This window comes from Leopardus geoffroyi, chromosome E2 (assembly GCF_018350155.1).
Source record: "Leopardus geoffroyi isolate Oge1 chromosome E2, O.geoffroyi_Oge1_pat1.0, whole genome shotgun sequence".
Taxonomy (NCBI): Eukaryota; Metazoa; Chordata; class Mammalia; order Carnivora; family Felidae; genus Leopardus; species Leopardus geoffroyi.
Genome location: NC_059335.1, coordinates 53,437,852 through 53,456,293, shown reverse-complemented (window position 1 = coordinate 53,456,293; position 18,442 = coordinate 53,437,852). Strand labels below are relative to the sequence as shown.

The 18,442-nt window shown below is 48.6% G+C and overlaps 1 protein-coding gene and 1 long non-coding RNA gene across 5 annotated transcripts in view; one reads left to right on the top strand and one right to left on the bottom strand.

Annotated features, from left to right (window-relative positions):
* Window positions 1–3,330: 3,330 nt before the first annotated feature.
* On the bottom strand, window positions 3,331–14,371 carry LOC123577665. Its single transcript, XR_006701998.1, has 2 exons — window positions 12,792–14,371; window positions 3,331–5,552 (listed from the first exon to the last, which is right to left on the bottom strand). It is a non-coding gene; the product is annotated as an uncharacterized LOC123577665 (long non-coding RNA).
* A 789-nt stretch (window positions 14,372–15,160) lies between these two features.
* Window positions 15,161–18,442, top strand: part of MAF (MAF bZIP transcription factor) — a 337,042-nt gene continuing 333,760 nt past the window's right edge. For 3 of the 4 annotated variants that reach the window (XR_006701992.1, XR_006701993.1, XR_006701994.1), the window contains exon 1: window positions 16,350–16,461. Coding sequence is in view for 1 of the 4 variants with exons in the window: in XM_045439819.1 (XP_045295775.1) it covers window positions 15,329–16,461 (1,133 nt within the window). In the remaining 3 variants the exon portion in view is untranslated. Of the gene's footprint in view, window positions 16,462–18,442 lie in introns of all 4 variants that reach the window. The other variant, XM_045439819.1, reaches the window with a different exon arrangement.

Here is an 18,442-nt window from a genome sequence, read left to right as displayed (position 1 = left end):
TTCACATGTGCCCTGGGACTACTAAAAATTATGGATCTGTATACAAAAATGGATGGATGGATGGATGGATGCATGGATAAATGGACAGAAAGATGGATAAACAGGTGGATGGATGGATGGATGGATGGATAGACAGGCATATGGGATGATATGTGGATGAGTCACAGGATTTTATCCTTCATCCACCCAACTACCACAAAGCCTGATATCCAACAAGCTTTCAATAAGTGCAGACCTAACACTTAGTAATCACAGTAATGAATCAACTGGTCACTGCCCTTCAAGACTCAGGCTTGGAGGGAACTCAAAGTCATCTGACCTACTTTGATATGTGTTTATTCATCAAAATCCAGGGATTCAGAAGCCTAAGAGGAGTCTTCATGCATCAGTAAGGCACATGTCTAGATACTTGGGGGTAACTTGAGGATCTCTACTATTCCAAGACAGTTTCTGAAAAGTCTACCCTTCGTAGGATGACACCCAAGAGTGGGGCTGGGGACCAATGAAAGAAGACTTTCCTTCTTCCAGTCTATTATGAGATTGTCTAAAGAAAGCAAATGCCAAGCCTTTTGCTCAGTTCCCCCACCTCCTTGCCCAAGTTACTCTTTTCCATCCAGCCTGATGAGTCCCCCTGGCCTGAATCACCATCAGCAACAAGGGAGGCTGAAACCCAATCAGGGGTGGCCTCCTAGAAGAAAAGCTGGTGATGGTGATGAGCCCATAATTGTCAAGTGCATTAACCTCACAGACCCCACACTCCTAGAAAGAGGAGTCCCAAGGAACCAAATTAGGACCAAAACAAACAAAAAGTCTGGTGTTCATGCTTCATTTCATCCTCTGTATTTCCTGTGAAGTGGTTCTGGTAGTTGTGTCATTATCATCACCATTCCATTACTCCCAAATGATGCCAATGTTGTTGGGTTGGGGAGGGTAAGAATGTGGGCAACGGGAGTGCTAGCTTTTAGAAATCCAGCCGCTCCATCGTATAACTTTCAACCAGCCCTTTCCTCCCTGTGACACAGAAAATGGACAGCAATCTCATGTCGGTGCTCAAGGTTGGGAAGCGATTCCAGTACAAAGAAAGCGCACGGACTTGTGCAATGGCCAAGCAGGACCGGCACTGCAGCTGCATTTATCGCTGGGAGTTTCTGGAAACAGATCTTTCTGACAGTAAATTACAATGCAGTTGGTGGGCGTTATATCAATGACTAGACTCTTAGTCACCTTAACGAACTGAAATCAAGTGACACCGGGACGGTGCAGGGAGGTGAGATATTAGCAAGTCCGATTGCAGATGTGAACGTAATTTCAGGGGCATTTTTATAATTGCTTTTATGTTTTGATTAAATGCTTCACATGATCCTAGGCTACAAGGTGGAAGGCAGGAGTGAAGTGAGGAAACCCAAGGGTATTTATTTGCCTTCATGTCCGTGCTTCGAGAAGGCCAGGGGAGGGGATATGCTTCCTCGCCACATAAAACACAAAATCTTCACTGTGCAGGCCACCTTGTGCGCTTTCACACTCAAACACAAGACCCTGCAAACAGACCGATGCTTATTCGTGCGTAGGAAACACCAATTTGAAGATAGTTCTGAAAATTTCAGAAGTGTCACATGCATCGTTTTAAAAAGGGGGAAGGATGGGGCGCCTGGGTGGCGCAGTCGGTTAAGCGTCCGACTTCAGCCAGGTCACGATCTCGCGGTCCGTGAGTTCGAGCCCCGCGTCGGGCTCTGGGCGGATGGCTCAGAGCCTGGAGCCTGTTTCCGATTCTGTGTCTCCCTCTCTCTCTGCCCCTCCCCCGTTCATGCTCTGTCTCTCTCTGTCCCCAAAATAAATAAACGTTGAAAAAAAAATTTTTTTAAAAAGGGGGAAGGATTAAATGGCAAAGCTCTGTAACGTTTACATTTGCCGCTTGCTTATCTCCTTTTCCACCTCTGTTCCAGGGCCGGTGATGCCCAGCCATGTTCTCTACCCAAAAGACCCAGGAATTCCTTAGATCTTTTCCAACTGAAGTGTCCTGTAAGTCTTAGGGACACAGGTTCAGCCTGGTGTCTTTAAACACCCACCACCCCTGGAAGCCAGAGAGCTCTAGGTCTAGAAATTTTTGCTCACCCGATCTCTCCTCAGACTTCTTCTTTTGAGTCCTTTGTTCTGTGACGAAAAGAAACACAGGAACGTAATAATGTTGCCATGACAAAAACAGTGTTCTCCGATCAAAGGATTCACACTATACATGTAAAATGGTGCATTCGGTCACCTGGCCAACACTCATCCAACACCTCCAAGGTTCCACGCGGGTGATGCATGTCCTCAGGATGGACCCCTTACCAACATCTGTCATGATATGCTATGAAATGATATGATATAATGATATGATGATATGCAATTCTATTCTGTATTATATAATGCCATGTTATCACGATGCTACGTGATAGTATCGTAGAGTATAGTATATATTTCTTTTGTCTATTTGTCTGCCTTGTGTGTCTCTCTCTTACAATAGGTAATTAAAGGGAATGGTCAGGAGTGTGGCCTTTGCAGCCATGCCTTGATATGAATCCTTGCACGCTCACCTTGGAAAATCTCCCTTAGCTCGCTCCTCTGTCTCATGGAAATAACAGCAGCACATATCCTACCGGCCTATTGGGGTGATGCAGCGAGTTAAAACTGGGTGAGTAGCAAGTGTGTGTTGGCCATTTGTAATGCCATGATTTGAGGGCAGGCTCCATGCCGTCGCCATGAGGCACAGCCTCTCCATCACGCTCAGAGAGGCTCGGAGAATTCCCCAGGGCCCTGCCCACCCCATTTCTGAGTCTGAGTCTGAGTCAATAAGCATAGTTCATCCCTTTGCTCCAGGCACTGGTTCAGGGGTGGGTGGACAATCCAATGACCCAGACCGACTCCATCCGGAGAACCGGACCCTGCTACAACCATCAAGCTTCCGTGGAGCGTCCTGGTCTGGAGTCCACGCGGTAGGATGCAGGGACAACGGAGGGATGGAAGCCGGTTCCCGTGACATCACAGGGCTCCTGCCCCCAGCCAGGCCTGCAGCCAGTTCTTTTCCTACACCTGTTGTTCACGTGAGTCGGCAAGCTTCCTTTTCATTGAAGCCCATTTAGGTGGAGGTGTTTTCACCGACACCTGCAAAGAGCTAAATGGCACAACACTATATACTGAGACTCCGAGGGCACACAAAGTGCCCCTCGGAGATCACACAACAAGTGAGGAGCAGAACCCCATGCCTGACCACTCCAAAGCCACACAAGGTTCTAGAAGAGAGGTCAAGCTACAGCTACAGGGACCCAGGAATGACACTTTTGGAGGCAGTAACCCTGCATTAACAACTAAGCTTTATTAAACGCTTATTAGAGGCCAGTCACTACGCTCAGAGCTTCGTGTGCAACCTCGGACACGGAGGTGTGCCTTGAGGACTGAGCAAGATCTGGGCATGTGGAAATGGAGGAGGGCTGGCCTTCTTATTGGAAGATTACAAAATATTGTCCATGCGCCTGGAGCCCTGAGGAGGCAGCTGTGACTCAAAGCTGGAACAGGGCTGTCTTCGGTGACGGCAGTCCGTGCTGGGATACAGAGAGCCCACCGTGCTCACACCCGGGTATTTAATCACCGCCCTCCGCTCATCAAGAATTCCATCCCAGCAAGAGTTACCGATTTCCACTTTGGTTCCAGGGCCCGTGAACCTCAGCCACGTTCTCTACCCGGTGCCATCTCGGGGAGACGTAGGCTAATTAGTGAACAAGATAAGCATCCTGGTAATTGAGGGATGGGCCGATTGGGCTAAGTGAGCAGTGAGCGTAAGAGCAGTCATGTTGCAACAGAACAGCCAGCCACCCTGCCCCCATCAAAGTCAGGTTTTCTGGGACACTTGGCAGGACATTGTGTGCGTTAGAACTTAAAAAAAAAAAAAAAAAAAGAAGAAGAAGAAAGTGGGGAGGGATCCGAGTGTTTATCAGTGGCTTTCAGTTAATAAACATTAATTGAGCACCTGCTGTGCGCCAAGCACTGTAGTAGGCAAAGGAGGGGTGAGAGGCGCTGTCCTGGCTTCACGGGGCTCAGAGGGTCCGCGGGGAACTCACGTGGTACCACAGAACTCCAAGGCAGTAAGCGCAGACCAGGCGCCCAGCCTGCCCTGGGGGCTGGTGGGCACGAGGATGCAGGGGAGGCTTTTTAAGAGAAACCCAGGATGTCACGGAGAGTCAGAATTAGCCAGGAGACCGGACAGAGGGCAAGGAAGATGGGGATGGGTGGAGATCCAGGCGAGCGACGTTGTGCAAAGGCTCGACAGAGGGGGAGAGGGAGAGGAGCCACACGCAGGGCAGGTGACTGCAGCTTTAAGGCGGGAGCATAAGCCAGAAGGAGGGAAATGGTTCCTGACCCCCTGGCGCCCACAAGGCCCTTACGTGGAAATGGTGTGTGGAGAATGTCAGCAGATACCTTGCCATTTCGGGAAGAGGGAGTTCTGTGGGCACGTACCAGGGGGGGCAGGTGGATACCTAGCGACCACTTGGTGCGCACGCTCACCGTGATCACAAGACCGTCCCCAAGAGGCGAACGAAGGCCGAGAGGTCAGCTGACTTGTTCAGGCGTCACCCCTGGGACGGAGCAGGATTCACACCTGTGTTGGCCTGGTGCCAAAGCACAGCGTCCCCTGGATGTGTCTCCTTCCCTAGCCACGCTCAGAAATCCCTGCTCTACTCCCTCCCTGCCCTGCCTCCAAAGGCTTTCAACGTTGTTAACTACAAACCACAGCATCCCCTGGCCTGGAGAGGCAGGGGGCGCGTGGCCCCGCCATGCCGACCCTGCCAGCCTGGCTCGGCCACGTCGACCCCGAAGACAATCTGACTTTGTCCTTATGACCCATCAGGGCTCTGCAACAATCCAGCAGGTCAGCTTTCGTCTTTGCAGACGGTTTACTGACCCTACGGTCAACCTCAGAGGGCTGAGAACATTCGCTCCGTGCGATCCAGAATTTTTGTTACCCTCTTCACGCGGCCCAGTCCGTTTGCCGCCCGAAAAATGAGTTGGAGGAAGACAGCGGAACGCTTGGTTGAGGTCAGAGGGTGAATCAGCAGGCTGTCTCCGGGCCAGCCCATGTGCCCCCACCCCAGTCTGCCAGTACCCGCATCACTCGACTCGTCCTGACCAGCCGCTCTTCGCAGAGCCTGAAGTCCACAGTCAGGGACACGGACCTGAAGAGTTCCGGCCATACCTCCAGAGTCCTGATGCTCCTGGGCCGGGTCTACTCAAACAGCCAATACCAAGCTCTCAGACGGGACATATACCGCAGACAGCAGGTCATCAGTAACTCATGGGCCCCTCCTGCTCTCCTTCCCAGGTTTGAGGATGAGACGGGAGTCAGGAAAGGCAGATTCTGCAAAAGCCTGCACACTCAGGTCCTTTTAAGAGAGGCCAGGGGGAACTGATTGCAGCTCAAAGGTGGACACTGGAAATTCTGAACTCTTCTGTTCAAGAAAACGCCTTGGGGCCTCCTGGCTTCAAAACTGGCATCAGGAAATGGCAGGAAAGTCAGCGATCTAAAGAGAAAAGCCAGGGAGGAAAGAACAGATCTCAAAAAAGCTTTTACACGTACACGGGATTCTTCTGCTTAGTTTCTCTAGGTTTACATCTATTTTTTATTAGTCTCTGAGGTCCCAACTTTGGGCAACTACTCTATATTTTGACAGGGCAACGGCTTATGAAGATCAGGGCAGCTGAAACATTAGACAATTACCTAAATAATCTGTCCTCTTTGACAGAGAACTTTGTCTATACCATGACAAATAAAGTTATTTTAGAATTGATTAGAAGGAATCGTGTAGGACACCCGGATGGAGTAATTTCGTTTGCAATTTCCCCGATTACCAAATAAGGGTTTTATCAGCTTTATTGGGATATAACCGACAAATAGACATTGTATATATTTAAGGTGCACAGTGTGATATTTTGGTGTATGTATATATTTTTGAAATGGTTACTATGACTGTAATCATGGTTACTATTTTCTGTGTGTGTGTCTGTGTGTGTGTTCCTGTTAAGAACTTAAAATCTACTCTCTTAGCAAACAATAGACAAAACAGTGTTACTAACTATAGTCACTGTATCATTCAGTTGATCTCCAGATCGTATCTATCTTGCATATCTGGAACTTTGGACCTTTTGGTCAACATCTCCCCATTGCCCCCACCCCCAGCCCCTGGTAACCACCATTTGATTCTCTGCTTCTGTGAGTGAGACTTTTTTTAGATTCTACGTAGAAGTGAGATCACACAGTATTTGTCTTTCTGCGTCTGGCTTATTTCACTAAGCATAATGTCCTCCAGTTTCATCCATGTCGTTGCAAATGGCAGGATTTCCTTCTCCTTTAAGGCTGAATAATATTCCATTATGGTGGTACTATATATATTACATTTTTTTATCCATTCACCTGTCAGTGGACACTTAGATTGTTTCCATATCCCGGCTAATGGAATAATTCTGCAGTGAATATGAGAACACAGGTATCTCTTTGAGATGCTGAAGTCATTTCCTTGGGACTTCGGGGTAAATTCCGTATGGTAGTTTTAGTCTTAATTTTTCGAAAAACCTCCCTGCTGTTTTTCACAGCGACTCTACGAATTTCCAATGCCACCAGCAGCGCACAAGGGTTCCTCTTCTCCACATCGTCACCAACACTCCTTACCGTTTGTCTTTTTGATAAAGGCCATCCTAACAGGTGTGAGGTGACATCTCCTTTTGGTTTCGATTTGCCGTGTCCGGGTGATGCGTGCTGTCGTAGACCCATTCGACTTACAACATCCGCGAGGGGACCTGACTCATCCGTTAGGTCGGTTTGCATAGTGATTGAGGTTGGGGAGGATAGTCTCTCCTGGGGTACCACAGGGCTTTGTCCCTTCCGCTGTTGCTGCCCACAAGTCGGTGGGGGGGGGGCGGGGATAGTAAGAAATGTACAAGAGCACCGACCATTGGTGGACCATCTGTGGCCTCACGTGGCGGGAGACACTTCTCCCTGTAACCCTGACAATATCCCACTTTGCAGAGGTAGGACCAGCTGCAGAGAGGTTAAGTCATGTAAAAAGCACATCAGTTTCATTTGGAGCTGGCCCGAGGCTGGGAAGCAAATTCAAACTAGTCGATGGCACATTCTGGATCCAAAGAGAGTTAGACAAGCAGGGAACGGGCTGAGTCTAAGGGAGACACAGTCTACTGGGATTGTTCTCTGTTCCTGTGCTCGGGTACAAAAACAGAAGCACACAAATGGAAGATGGGGTAGTGTGGGAGGAAAAGACCCTGGGGCCGTGCAATGAGTCACCGGTGTTCTGTGTCTGCCAGAGAGGCTGGTAAAATTACGGTCTGCATGGGGAGCAGACAGACCGCGGCTCACGGAGGTGGAGGGCGGTGCTTGCTCTGTGATGAGAGGCTCACACCTGGGGATCTGGCCTTAGTTCTAGGACCTGAGCCCGCAGACAGGGGAGCAACCAGGTGGCCCCGTCTGGCAGTCAGCAACCAGGAGGCAGGGGCACTTGACATTGAGGCGTAGGTGGAAATGCTAAAGGCACTGACTGTGTTTACAGTGAAAACCAAAAGGCAGGGAGAGGATGTCCTATTGGTCTTCCATTTCTCAGAGCCCCTGGGGGATGTGAGGACTCATTATACAGGACCTTGGAGGGTATGAAACCAAGACTCAGGTATAGACAAAGAGGCTAACTTCATACGAGACAAACAAATGGAAAGCTGTCCTAACAATCTCCAGACCTGTGGAAAAAATAGATGGACAGGGTGGAGGGTGAAAGTGAGAGGTAGTGAGTGCCCCGTCACTAGAGGTGATCAAGTGCATGCTGTTGGGCCACACTTGGACCTCTGTGGGCGCTAGGCACTTTGCGTTCCGTAGACCCCTTTCTTCCATACACAAAATTAAGTATTATTTTATGACTGTGTTGGCATAATGACAGATATAATGCATACTCGATTACATTCATTTCTTTTCGTCTGACTTTAAAAGACAGGAAGGTGTTTTCCCCGGGGCCCCTAATAGTCTCATGGGCCTGAGGCATGGTGTCTGCTGTGTGTAAATCAGTCTTGCCTGCTGACTCACGGCCCGAGTGTTGTGAGGCCAATTCTGATCATGCATTGGTCGGACGGAGGGTGTTGAGGTCAGATGCGTAAACCTCCCCAGGTCTGAGATGCTATTAGGTGAATTCTGCCAAAGCAGAGAAGAGCACTCCAGCTGCTTTTTGAGATTGTCGAGGTGCACGTGTTGCTAACAGCACGAGCTGAGGAACTATGTTGGAGCTGATTCCATGCCATGGAAATACGCTCATGGACCCCCATTGTTCGAGGCAGTAGCACCTGAGGCCAGGATCAGGGGCTTGGGGTGGATAAGGAATTAGTAGTTTCTTTTGTTTGATACCCTCCTATTTCTGCCTTGTTTAAATGTTGATGTTTGGCTAAAAGCATGGGTCACTGTTGCGAACCGACCAGAAAGAAATACGAACGTAAGATCTATAAATTGGGATTTGATTTGTATTTGGCTGCCCCCACCTCTTTGTCTGATCAGGAACACTATCATGATGGAGGGATGATGCCGTGAGGTGTCACGGGGCATATTTGGCATTTCCTGCGAACAGAACAGCAGGAGAGAAAGCTCAGCATAACCCATTATGCAACAAGAAGTCAAAGGTAAAACCAGGGCCACAGGGGATCCCTTTGCTCGGGCAGCCAAACAAATTCAGAAACACACGAATTCAGAAATCATCTACATCACCATGTTCCTGGCAATCACACAAGTATTTAAGTTTGGTCTCTGTTTTCCAGAACTTTCGGTTTCCTAGGTGCAGTGAGTGCTAAACGTGTCTGGAAAGGGACCTTCGAATCCCTCCATCCCCAGGGGTAGGAGGAAGAGGGCCCCAAACTTCACAGAGCTACCACCCCCAACAGCCTGTCCTCTGAGTTACAGCGTATAAAAGGCACAGCCTGAATAAACACTGTCCCAATATGAGGTCCCCCCTTTTTTTTTCATTCCTTTTTTTTTTTTTTATCAGTTCTGATTTCAGCACAAGAAACATCTTTGAAGGGTTGAATGCTTTTGAGACGTATTCCCTCATCAGTCTAAGCTGTGAGTAAGATCGCAAGGGAGGGGTAAATCTAAGAAGGTCCTAACTGGGAGGCGGGGGTGGGAGGTGAGAAATCTAAGGAGATGGCTATGCCCGGAAAAAAAAAAAAAAAAAAAGGAAGTCATGGAAATCTGTTGATTTGGAATGGCAGGGGTGGAGAAAGAGACCTCGTCATGCTGTATCTCTCTATCTGCTGCCTAAAAACCAAAAGAAGCCTTTTCGTTCAGGGGTTCATGTGTGCGCGAAAGTCTGTCCAAAGCCTCCTGTCTGCCAGGCCATCCTGGGCATCTTTTTTTCCGGGTGAAGAAAGGGAGTATATTTGGGGAGCTCGTCCCAGGAATTCTCACGTGAAGACATGGCTGGGTTTTTCACATCTCTTGTGCAAAAAGAACAAATGTTTTCATAAAGGATGTGTGTTGTGTTCTGGGGACACCGAACAGACAAAATAAACAAAAACCGCCAACGGCCAATGCCACGTCACTTCCCTTCCGTGGTTCTTCCCAAGGTGGGGATGACACCTCGTTACAGGCTCTTTCAGGACCCACGGCCTCGCTTGTCTAGACCCTCTAGCAAGCAGTCCAGTGTATGAAGAGCCTAGCCTCTCCGGTGCCTCCCCCTGTCCTCCCCCGCAGACGCACCCCCCACCCCCTGCTGAATGACACCCCCTAGAAAGAGACCCGCGCATCTCCCTTGTCTATATTTTGCTTCCTCCTCATGATTGCTCTCCTCCTTTGCAGCCTGGCTTCCCCGAAACCAAATGAGTTGTTCTCTAACTGCACCGGAAAATCAGAATTTATTGTACATATGTTTGTGTTCCACTTAATAAAAAAACCTATATTTTAAGATAAACTTTGTTAGTAATTCACGAGGTAAGTGACTATTTATGCTAATCAGGCAGAAATATATTCTCAAGCATAATGCATTACATAAATTTGAATGCAAAATGTTCAATTATGAAGTAAATACAGGTAATGCAAATAATAAATTACCTCTAATAAAAATTATAAAAGATGTGTCTTCAAAGAGAGAGCGGCTTTAACTTACAACTGTGAATTGCTTAAAGAGAAAAGAATTAATAAATGCTGAATTACTCTGATGATTATTTAGCACATAATTCACCTATTCATAACGACTCCTAGTAATCAGACTGGTGTTTCACATTCTCCAATATGAGGCAAGACTGTTTCCTCAGCAATTTTACCCTTATCAGATTATCTCGTCTGATTCTATTAATTTTCTTCCATGGATCTGCTCACAGTGATTTGTGATTTACTTACCCAGCTAACTAAAGACTGTTAAAAGGATTTATCTAACACGAGACCTAAGAACACTATATGTCTTACACCATTCAGTTACTCTGAGCAACTCTTTCCTCAAATCAAGTTAGTTGCTTTCCTGGTGAAATGAGTGGACACTGGTTAGTTCTGCACCATAAAATCAGTTTCTGGATAAACAAAGAGTTCAGACGCTGCCCTTGATACATCTTGTTCTTTTTAGATTACATATGTCTGATTTTGACATGATATACCTGAGTTGCTATAACTCACAGTCAAGAGAAATATGTTACTTTTAGCGTTTAATCATTGTAATTTGGACATGAACAAGTTGTTTTTTTTTTTTTCCTTTCTTTTTTCATGAAGTTCCTATGTATGTACTGACATAAAACTACAACTGAGTCTTTGATGTTCCAGTTTTGCAATCATCCTCTACAGGATTCGACCCATACCCTCCCCCTCCACATTCTTCTATAAATATTCACTGCTTTCAGAAACTTTAATACTACTGGTTTGAATTGGTCAATAATGACAAACGCATGGTTTCTAAATTACTCTATATTGTTCTACAGAGATTACTAGAGTATATATAGCAAGGGGATATTAAGCAGTAAGAAAACACAGTTCATATTGTATTTGGATTAGACTAGCTTGGAAGAAGTGAAACAATGTTCCCAAAGAAGTCTAAAGAAATGTGGCCTTGCTGTAATTATAGAGAATCAAAAATCTGAATAGTACTAATTAAAATGAGAGAGCTCAATTGTTACAAAAGAAACGCCGCTAACAGAGAACTGTAAATGTTTAGACACCCCTGTGAATCACTAACTAATAAAGCAAAAAGGACAAAAATGAGAATTCAGTTCTAAAAGCACTACTGCTTCCCATCTGAAAAATAATTCTAATCCTCTTTTTTTTTTTTTTTCCAAGAGAAAATGGGAGACTGTAAAAGACTGCAATAAGAGAAAGAAAAATACCATAGCTTGACAGGAGCGTACGAAAATAAACCATAAAAAATGTGCAGATAATAATACATTTAGCTGCCCAAACATGGACATTTAATTTCTAGAAATGATATATAATTGCAACAATTAGGTGCACGGCCATGAATCTGTATCCCATGGTCTTCGTCATTAGCAAACTTTGTTTATAAAGGTGGTTTATTTATAAATGTAGCAGTTTCAGTGTTCCTGGCCAAAAACACTTTCATGAGACGCAGGGATATCCTATCTTACAGCTTTTAACGAAAATGTGATGCAAAAGGATAAAAAAAAATTATCACAAACCAAAAAATGCGTCAATAAATACACTTATATTCATTTTCCATGAAACATATAAACTTCAGATTTTTGTGGCTAGTGAGAAAAAAAGGCATAGAAAACTATCAGTATGGACCATGCTAAAAGATAGAATATGTTTATGTAATTTAAGCAGTGGATTTTCCTCTGAATGCATAAGCTATAATCTCTTCACTTCATTACTAGGTAAAATACTGTTTGAGAGGAGGAAAGCAAAGGAATTCTGTTAGGTTGCATAAATATTGACATAGTTTCACTCTTTCTTCCCAACTGGTAATAGACATACTTCATTCCATCCCTACAAAGTGCTCCCATAAAACCAAAACTATCCTTATAAACAGCTTCTCTGCAGCAATAATGAAAAGGAAAAAAGCGCTTTTCTGGAAAACACCAATGGCACTGGCCTGTTAGGGTTACGATGTGCCTACAAACCCTTTGGGGAGTCTCTCATTAGGGATTCTGGGTGTGCTGGAGCTGAAGGCTGCCAGCTTCAAAGAAATTAACACAAGTCTAATCTGGTGTAAGAAGCCAATGAGTGCCACCTAAGGTCTCATTATAAATAGTCAAGGATGCCGTGGGGTGGGTGAGAGCAGTTCTGAAGTGCAACGTTCAAGAAGCTAGCTTAATATATGACTAAGTGTCAGAAGTCAGGTTTTCTGAGAATTACTTTTCAGATAAACAAGTTTATAGCACTGCACTTAATCATACTTACTAGAGACATCTCATTTATCACCGAATTACAAGTAACTTTAATTCTATTGATATTGCCATAAAGCCCGTTGAAAATCCATCCTGGGCACTTTTAAAGGGTTTGGGGCCCTGTTACATGGGAGTCATTTGCAAAAGTCTCTGCAAAGCCACACTCGGAAGGCTTCTGTGCCTTCTGGCCTCTTTGTTGACAGTCGAGGGGGACACTGGGGGAAACAAAATGACTCCCGCACCTGCCAACACTCTCCTTAGCCCCTTTCCTACCAGGTCGGGTTCTCGGTCTACAGTCAAACTGACTCTCTGTGCCTCAGTCCCCCTCCCACCTTGGAAAACCAGCTTCTTTGCACTTCATCGACAAAACTGGACAGGGATCAATTTCAACTGACCTTTGCCGAAAGGTGGCGCTGTTGAGGTAAAAATCCAACAATAGTTTTCACTCTTGGATTCTTTTGCAGGCTTTTCAGAATTTTTTTTTTTTTTTAAGTGCGCCCTCCTAGCGTCTCCCCCTCCCATAAAGTAAAATAAATATGATTAACACCAAATGCATTTCATTAATTGGAGAAATCAACAGTCTCAACATCCAAGTAGGCGGGCTGGTCTTCCAAAAGCTGGGTCGGCTTGGCGCACGCTTGCTTTCCCCCAAATAAATCTCGGTTTCTCCGACTTGCCTATCGCTTTAAAATCTTAGAAACAGTTGTTGGTTCTTTCTTTTCTCTTCTTTTTCTTTACTTTTTCTTTCTTTCTTTCTTTCTTTCTTTCTTTCTTTCTTTCTTTCTTTTTTTCTTTTTTTTTTTTTTTTTTTGCATAAGCTTTAAATGAGTCCATCTAGAAAACTGAATAGTTATTAGCATCTGCAACGGGGAGGGGGAGAGGCAGCCCCCCACCCCACCCCACCCCACCCCCACTGTGGGTTTCCGGGCTGGTCGAGAAACCGCGGTTTAAAATTTAACCCTTCGAGGGGAGTTGGAGAAGGCTGGGGTGTTGTTTACCCCCACGTACAAACACCCCTTGCTCCTCTCCAGCGCCAAGTCTGAAATAATTCAGTGAAACGTGAAAGTGCAAAGGGCGCGCGGGACCCTGATAAACAGGAGTCAGATTTCATATGGGGGTGGGTGAGCGTGTGCGTGAGTGTGCGTGTGTCTATGGGGGAGGTGGGGTGAGACAGAGAGAGACAGAGACAGAGAGACAAATATGAATGTCTAAGGCCGAACTCGGGCCAGAGTTGGAAGCCCAAGGGCAGAGCCCGGCTGACCAGGCTCTGAGCTTCTGCGGAGTTAACTCGCGTAGGCGTTCGCTCCCCCCCCCCCCCCTCCTAGGGCACGCGACGCCAGCGGGCAGCCAGTCCCCGCGCGTAATGGCCCCCGAACAACTTATCTCCCTTCCTTCAAAGAGGGCGACAAAACGGGCTTTCTCCCCGCGCGGACTCGGAACCACTCGGGCTGCACGCGGAGAAGTGGCGTCCTGCGCACAGTCGGGACCCTGAGCCCCCAGCACCCTTGCGCCCCCGAGCGCGCGGGCCCCGGGAAGAGGGACAAAGAGTTTGCGCTCTTTGGTTCGAAGGGCCAAGTTTGAGCTCCGGGCACAGCCACGGCTCGGGGAAGGAAGGTCCCCGGAGCAGACACCTGGGTGCCAAAGGTGGAAAAAAGAGGAAAAAAGATGCCGAGCGAATTCGCAGTCCCGAGGATGGGGGCTCCCGGGGAGGGGAGACAGGCCAATCCCCCGGCAGAGCGAGGGGAGGGCAAGCCGGCGCTCCGGAAGGCAGGCCTCTCTCGCGCTCCGAAGTAAAGCAGAGGGTCCTCTCGGGTTCCCGAAGCCCCTCGGGACTACTCCTTCCCCTCTTGCGCCAAACTTTGCGCCAGGCTTCGCTCCCTCCCCGGGAGGCTGCGGCGCGCAAAGGGTTAAGCCAGCCTGTCCCAGCTGACAGTCAGCTGATTGGGCCCTGATTGACAGCTCCGAAAAGTTTCCTTGTTTCTATCTATTATGCTAATCGCGGCCGCTCTCGCCGCCTCCCATTGGCCTGGAGTACCAGTCAATTTCCCATTTGGACCTGACGTCACAAGTGCTATAAAACTCAGCAATTGCTTTAAACTCTTCTTGCTGGATCAGAGGCTTTAAAATCTTTTTTCATCTTCGAGCTGTGGCTCGGGCTGCTCGTCGGCTCGGCCTCCCCCCTTTTGCTCTCTGCCTCGCCTTTCCCCAGGACTTCGCTATTTTGCTTTAAAAAAAAAAAAAAAAAGGCAAGAAAGAACTAAACTCCCCCCCTCCCTTTCCTCCAGCCGGGCTGCACCTCTGTCTTGCACTTTGCACGGAGAGAGCGCGCGAGGGAGAGAGAGGAAAGGAAAAAAAAAATAAAAAGAGCAGGCAGAAGAGAAGGCGAGAAGCATGAAGTGTTAACTCCCCCGTGCCAAGGCCCGCGCCGCCGGACAGCCGCCCGCCGCGCCTCCAGCCCCGAGCGGCCGCCGCGCGCGCCCCGCCTGCAGCCCGGGCCGGCGAGGCGAGCCCTCCTTATGCAAAGCGCGCAGCGGAGCGGCGAGCGGGGGACGCCGCGCACCCGGCCGGGCTCCTCCGGCTTCGCCGCCGCCGCCGCCGCCGCCGCCGCCGCCACCGCAGCCCGCGGAGGACCTTCCCGAGCCTGAAGCCGCCGGCTCGGCACGCACGGAGGCGAGCAGGCGAGGAGGGGCCGGGGCGAGCGAGCGAGCACATTGGCGTGAGCAGGGGGGAGGGAGGGCGGGCGCGGGGGGCGCGGGCAGGGCGGGGGGTGTGTGCGCGCTCGGAGCTTTCGGGCCAGCCACCGCCGCGCGAGCTAGAAGCGCCCCAGCCCGGCAAGCTGGCTCACCCGCTGGCCACCCAGCACAGCCCGCTGGCCCCTCTCCTGCAGCCCATCTGGCGGAGCGGCGGCGGCGGCGGCGGCGGCGGCAGGAGAATGGCATCAGAACTGGCAATGAGCAACTCCGACCTGCCCACCAGTCCCCTGGCCATGGAATATGTTAATGACTTCGATCTGATGAAGTTTGAAGTGAAAAAGGAACCGGTGGAGACCGACCGCATCATCAGCCAGTGCGGCCGTCTCATCGCCGGGGGCTCGCTGTCCTCCACCCCCATGAGCACGCCGTGCAGCTCGGTGCCCCCTTCCCCCAGCTTCTCGGCGCCCAGCCCGGGCTCGGGCAGCGAGCAGAAGGCGCACCTAGAAGACTACTACTGGATGACCGGCTACCCGCAGCAGCTGAACCCCGAGGCGCTGGGCTTCAGCCCCGAGGACGCGGTCGAGGCGCTCATCAGCAACAGCCACCAGCTCCAGGGCGGCTTCGATGGCTACGCGCGCGGGGCGCAGCAGCTGGCCTCGGCGGCCGGGGCCGGCGCCGGCGCCTCCCTGGGCGGCAGCGGCGAGGAGATGGGCCCCGCCGCCGCCGTGGTGTCCGCCGTGATCGCCGCGGCCGCCGCGCAGAGCGGCGCGGGCCCGCATTACCACCACCACCACCACCACCACGCCGCCGGCCACGGCCACCACCACCACCCGACGGCCGGCGCGCCCGGCGCCGCGGGCAGCGCGTCCGCCTCGGCCGGTGGCGCGGGCGGCGCGGGCGGCGGTGGCCCGGCCAGCGCCGGGGGCGGCGGCGGAGGCGGCGGCGGCGGCGGCGGCGGCGGCGGGGGCGCGGCGGGGGCGGGGGGCGCCCTGCACCCGCACCACGCCGCGGGCGGCCTGCACTTCGACGACCGCTTCTCCGACGAGCAGCTGGTGACCATGTCGGTGCGCGAGCTGAACCGGCAGCTGCGCGGGGTCAGCAAGGAGGAGGTGATCCGGCTGAAGCAGAAGAGGCGGACCCTGAAAAACCGCGGCTATGCCCAGTCCTGCCGCTTCAAGAGGGTGCAGCAGAGACACGTCCTGGAGTCCGAGAAGAATCAGCTGCTGCAGCAGGTCGACCACCTCAAGCAGGAGATCTCCAGGCTGGTGCGCGAGAGGGACGCGTACAAGGAGAAATACGAGAAGTTGGTGAGCAGCGGCTTCCGAGAAAACGGCTCGAGCAGCGACAACCCGTCCTCTCCCGAGTTTTTCATGTGAGTCTGACACGCGATCCCAGCTAGCCACCTTGATAAGTGCTCCGTGGGGGTCCGACTCGGGTGTGGGCTTGCTACTTCCAGAGCCGTGCTCGCCGCCACCTCGCCCCCTCCCCTGCCGAGATAGGCCCCGTGCCCCTGCACACACACACACACACGCGTGCACACACACACACACACACACACACACACACAGCCTGCTCCCAGTTGGCGGTGGTGGGGCTGTTTTTTAATGGGGAGGGAGTGGATGTCTGGCTCATGGATTGCCAATCTGAAATTCTCCATAACTTGCTAGCTTGTTTTTATTTACAAACCGCACCCCCACTCCCACCCCCCACCATGTTCAAAGATCTCAGCAGAGTTCGTCATGCTCACCTTTGAAGCCGGCATCATTCACAGGTTTTGTTTTTGTGGGGTTTTTTTTTTTTTCTTCTTCTTTTGCTTTTTCAGTTCATGAGCTGGTGTTCATTTTCTGTGTGTGTGTGTGTTTTATTTTGTTTGGATTTTTTTGTTGTTGTTTTTAATTTTACTTTTTTGGAGCTTGCTGTGTTGTTGCCCTTTTTCCCGACCTCCACCCTCACGCTCCTTCCACCCATCTCCTCAGAGATAGAAGAAAAAAAGAAAAAGAAAAAGAAAAAAAAAAAAGCTAAGTTTTTTTTTTCCTCCTCCTGAGTTCTTCATATGTGAGATTGAGCTTGCAAAGGAAAAAAAAATGTGAAATGTTATAGACTTGCAGCGCGCTGAGTTCCATCGGGTTTTTTTTTTAGCATTGTTATGCTAAACTAGAGAGAGAGAAAAAAAAAATCCTCATGAACCTGCCACAATCAAGCCCGCATCAACCTTCTGGGTGTGACTTGTGAGTTTTGGCCTTATCATGCCAAATCTGAGAGTTTAGTCTGCCATTAAAAAACTCATTCTCATCTCATGCATTATTACGCTTGCTACTTTGTCTTAGCAACAATGAACTATAACTGTTTCAAAGACTTTATGGAAAAGAGACATTATATTAATAAAAAAAAGCCTGCATGCTGGACATGTATGGTATAATTATTTTTTTTTCTTTTTTTTTTTTTTCCTTTTGGCTTGGAAATGGACGTTCGAAGACTTATGGCATGGTATTCATACTTTTATTGCCTCATGACTTTTTTGAGTTCAGAACAAAGTGCCACCCTAGAGCCTTCTTCCCATGAAAGTTTGCATCCCCCAAACTGCTTTGAGTTACTCAGAACTTCAGCCTCCCATTGGAAATGCACTGAAGGCATTCCTTGTCAAAGATGCCAGAATGGGTTAAAAATCTAACAGTAAAGAACTCTTCATGTTTTCTTTTTAATAAGAATGACACCCCACTTTGGGGGACTAAAATTGTGCTGTTGCAGAAAGCAGTCTAAAATTTATTTTTAAAAAAGAAAAAAAAAAAGAATTCTGCCCCGTGATTTTTGGTTTGTTTTATTTTTATTATTATTATTTTTTTTTTCTTTTTGGCTTTTGGTCATTGTCAAATGTGGAATGCTATGGGTTTCTAGTATATAATTTAATTCTAGTTTTTATAATCTGTTAGCCCAGTTAAAATGTATGCTACAGATAAAGGAATGTTATAGATAAATTTGAAAGAGTTAGGTCTGTTTAGCTGTAGATTTTTTTAAAGATTGATGCACTAAATTGTTTACTGTTGTGATGTTAAGGGGGGTAGAGTTTGCAAGGGGACTGTTTAAAAAAAGTAGCTTATCCAAGCATGTGCTCGCAACTTAAAATATAAGTTGGATATCTGTAGTCTTTGCTATACCACTGACTGTATTGAAAACCAAAGTATTAAAGGGGAAACACCCCTGTTTATATCTGTAGGGGTATTTTACATTCAAAATGTATGTTTTTTTTTTCAAATTTAAAGTATTTGGGACTGAATTGCACTAAGATATAACCTGCAAGCGTATAATACAAAAAGAATTTGCGAAACTGTTTAGAACGCTAATACAATTTATGC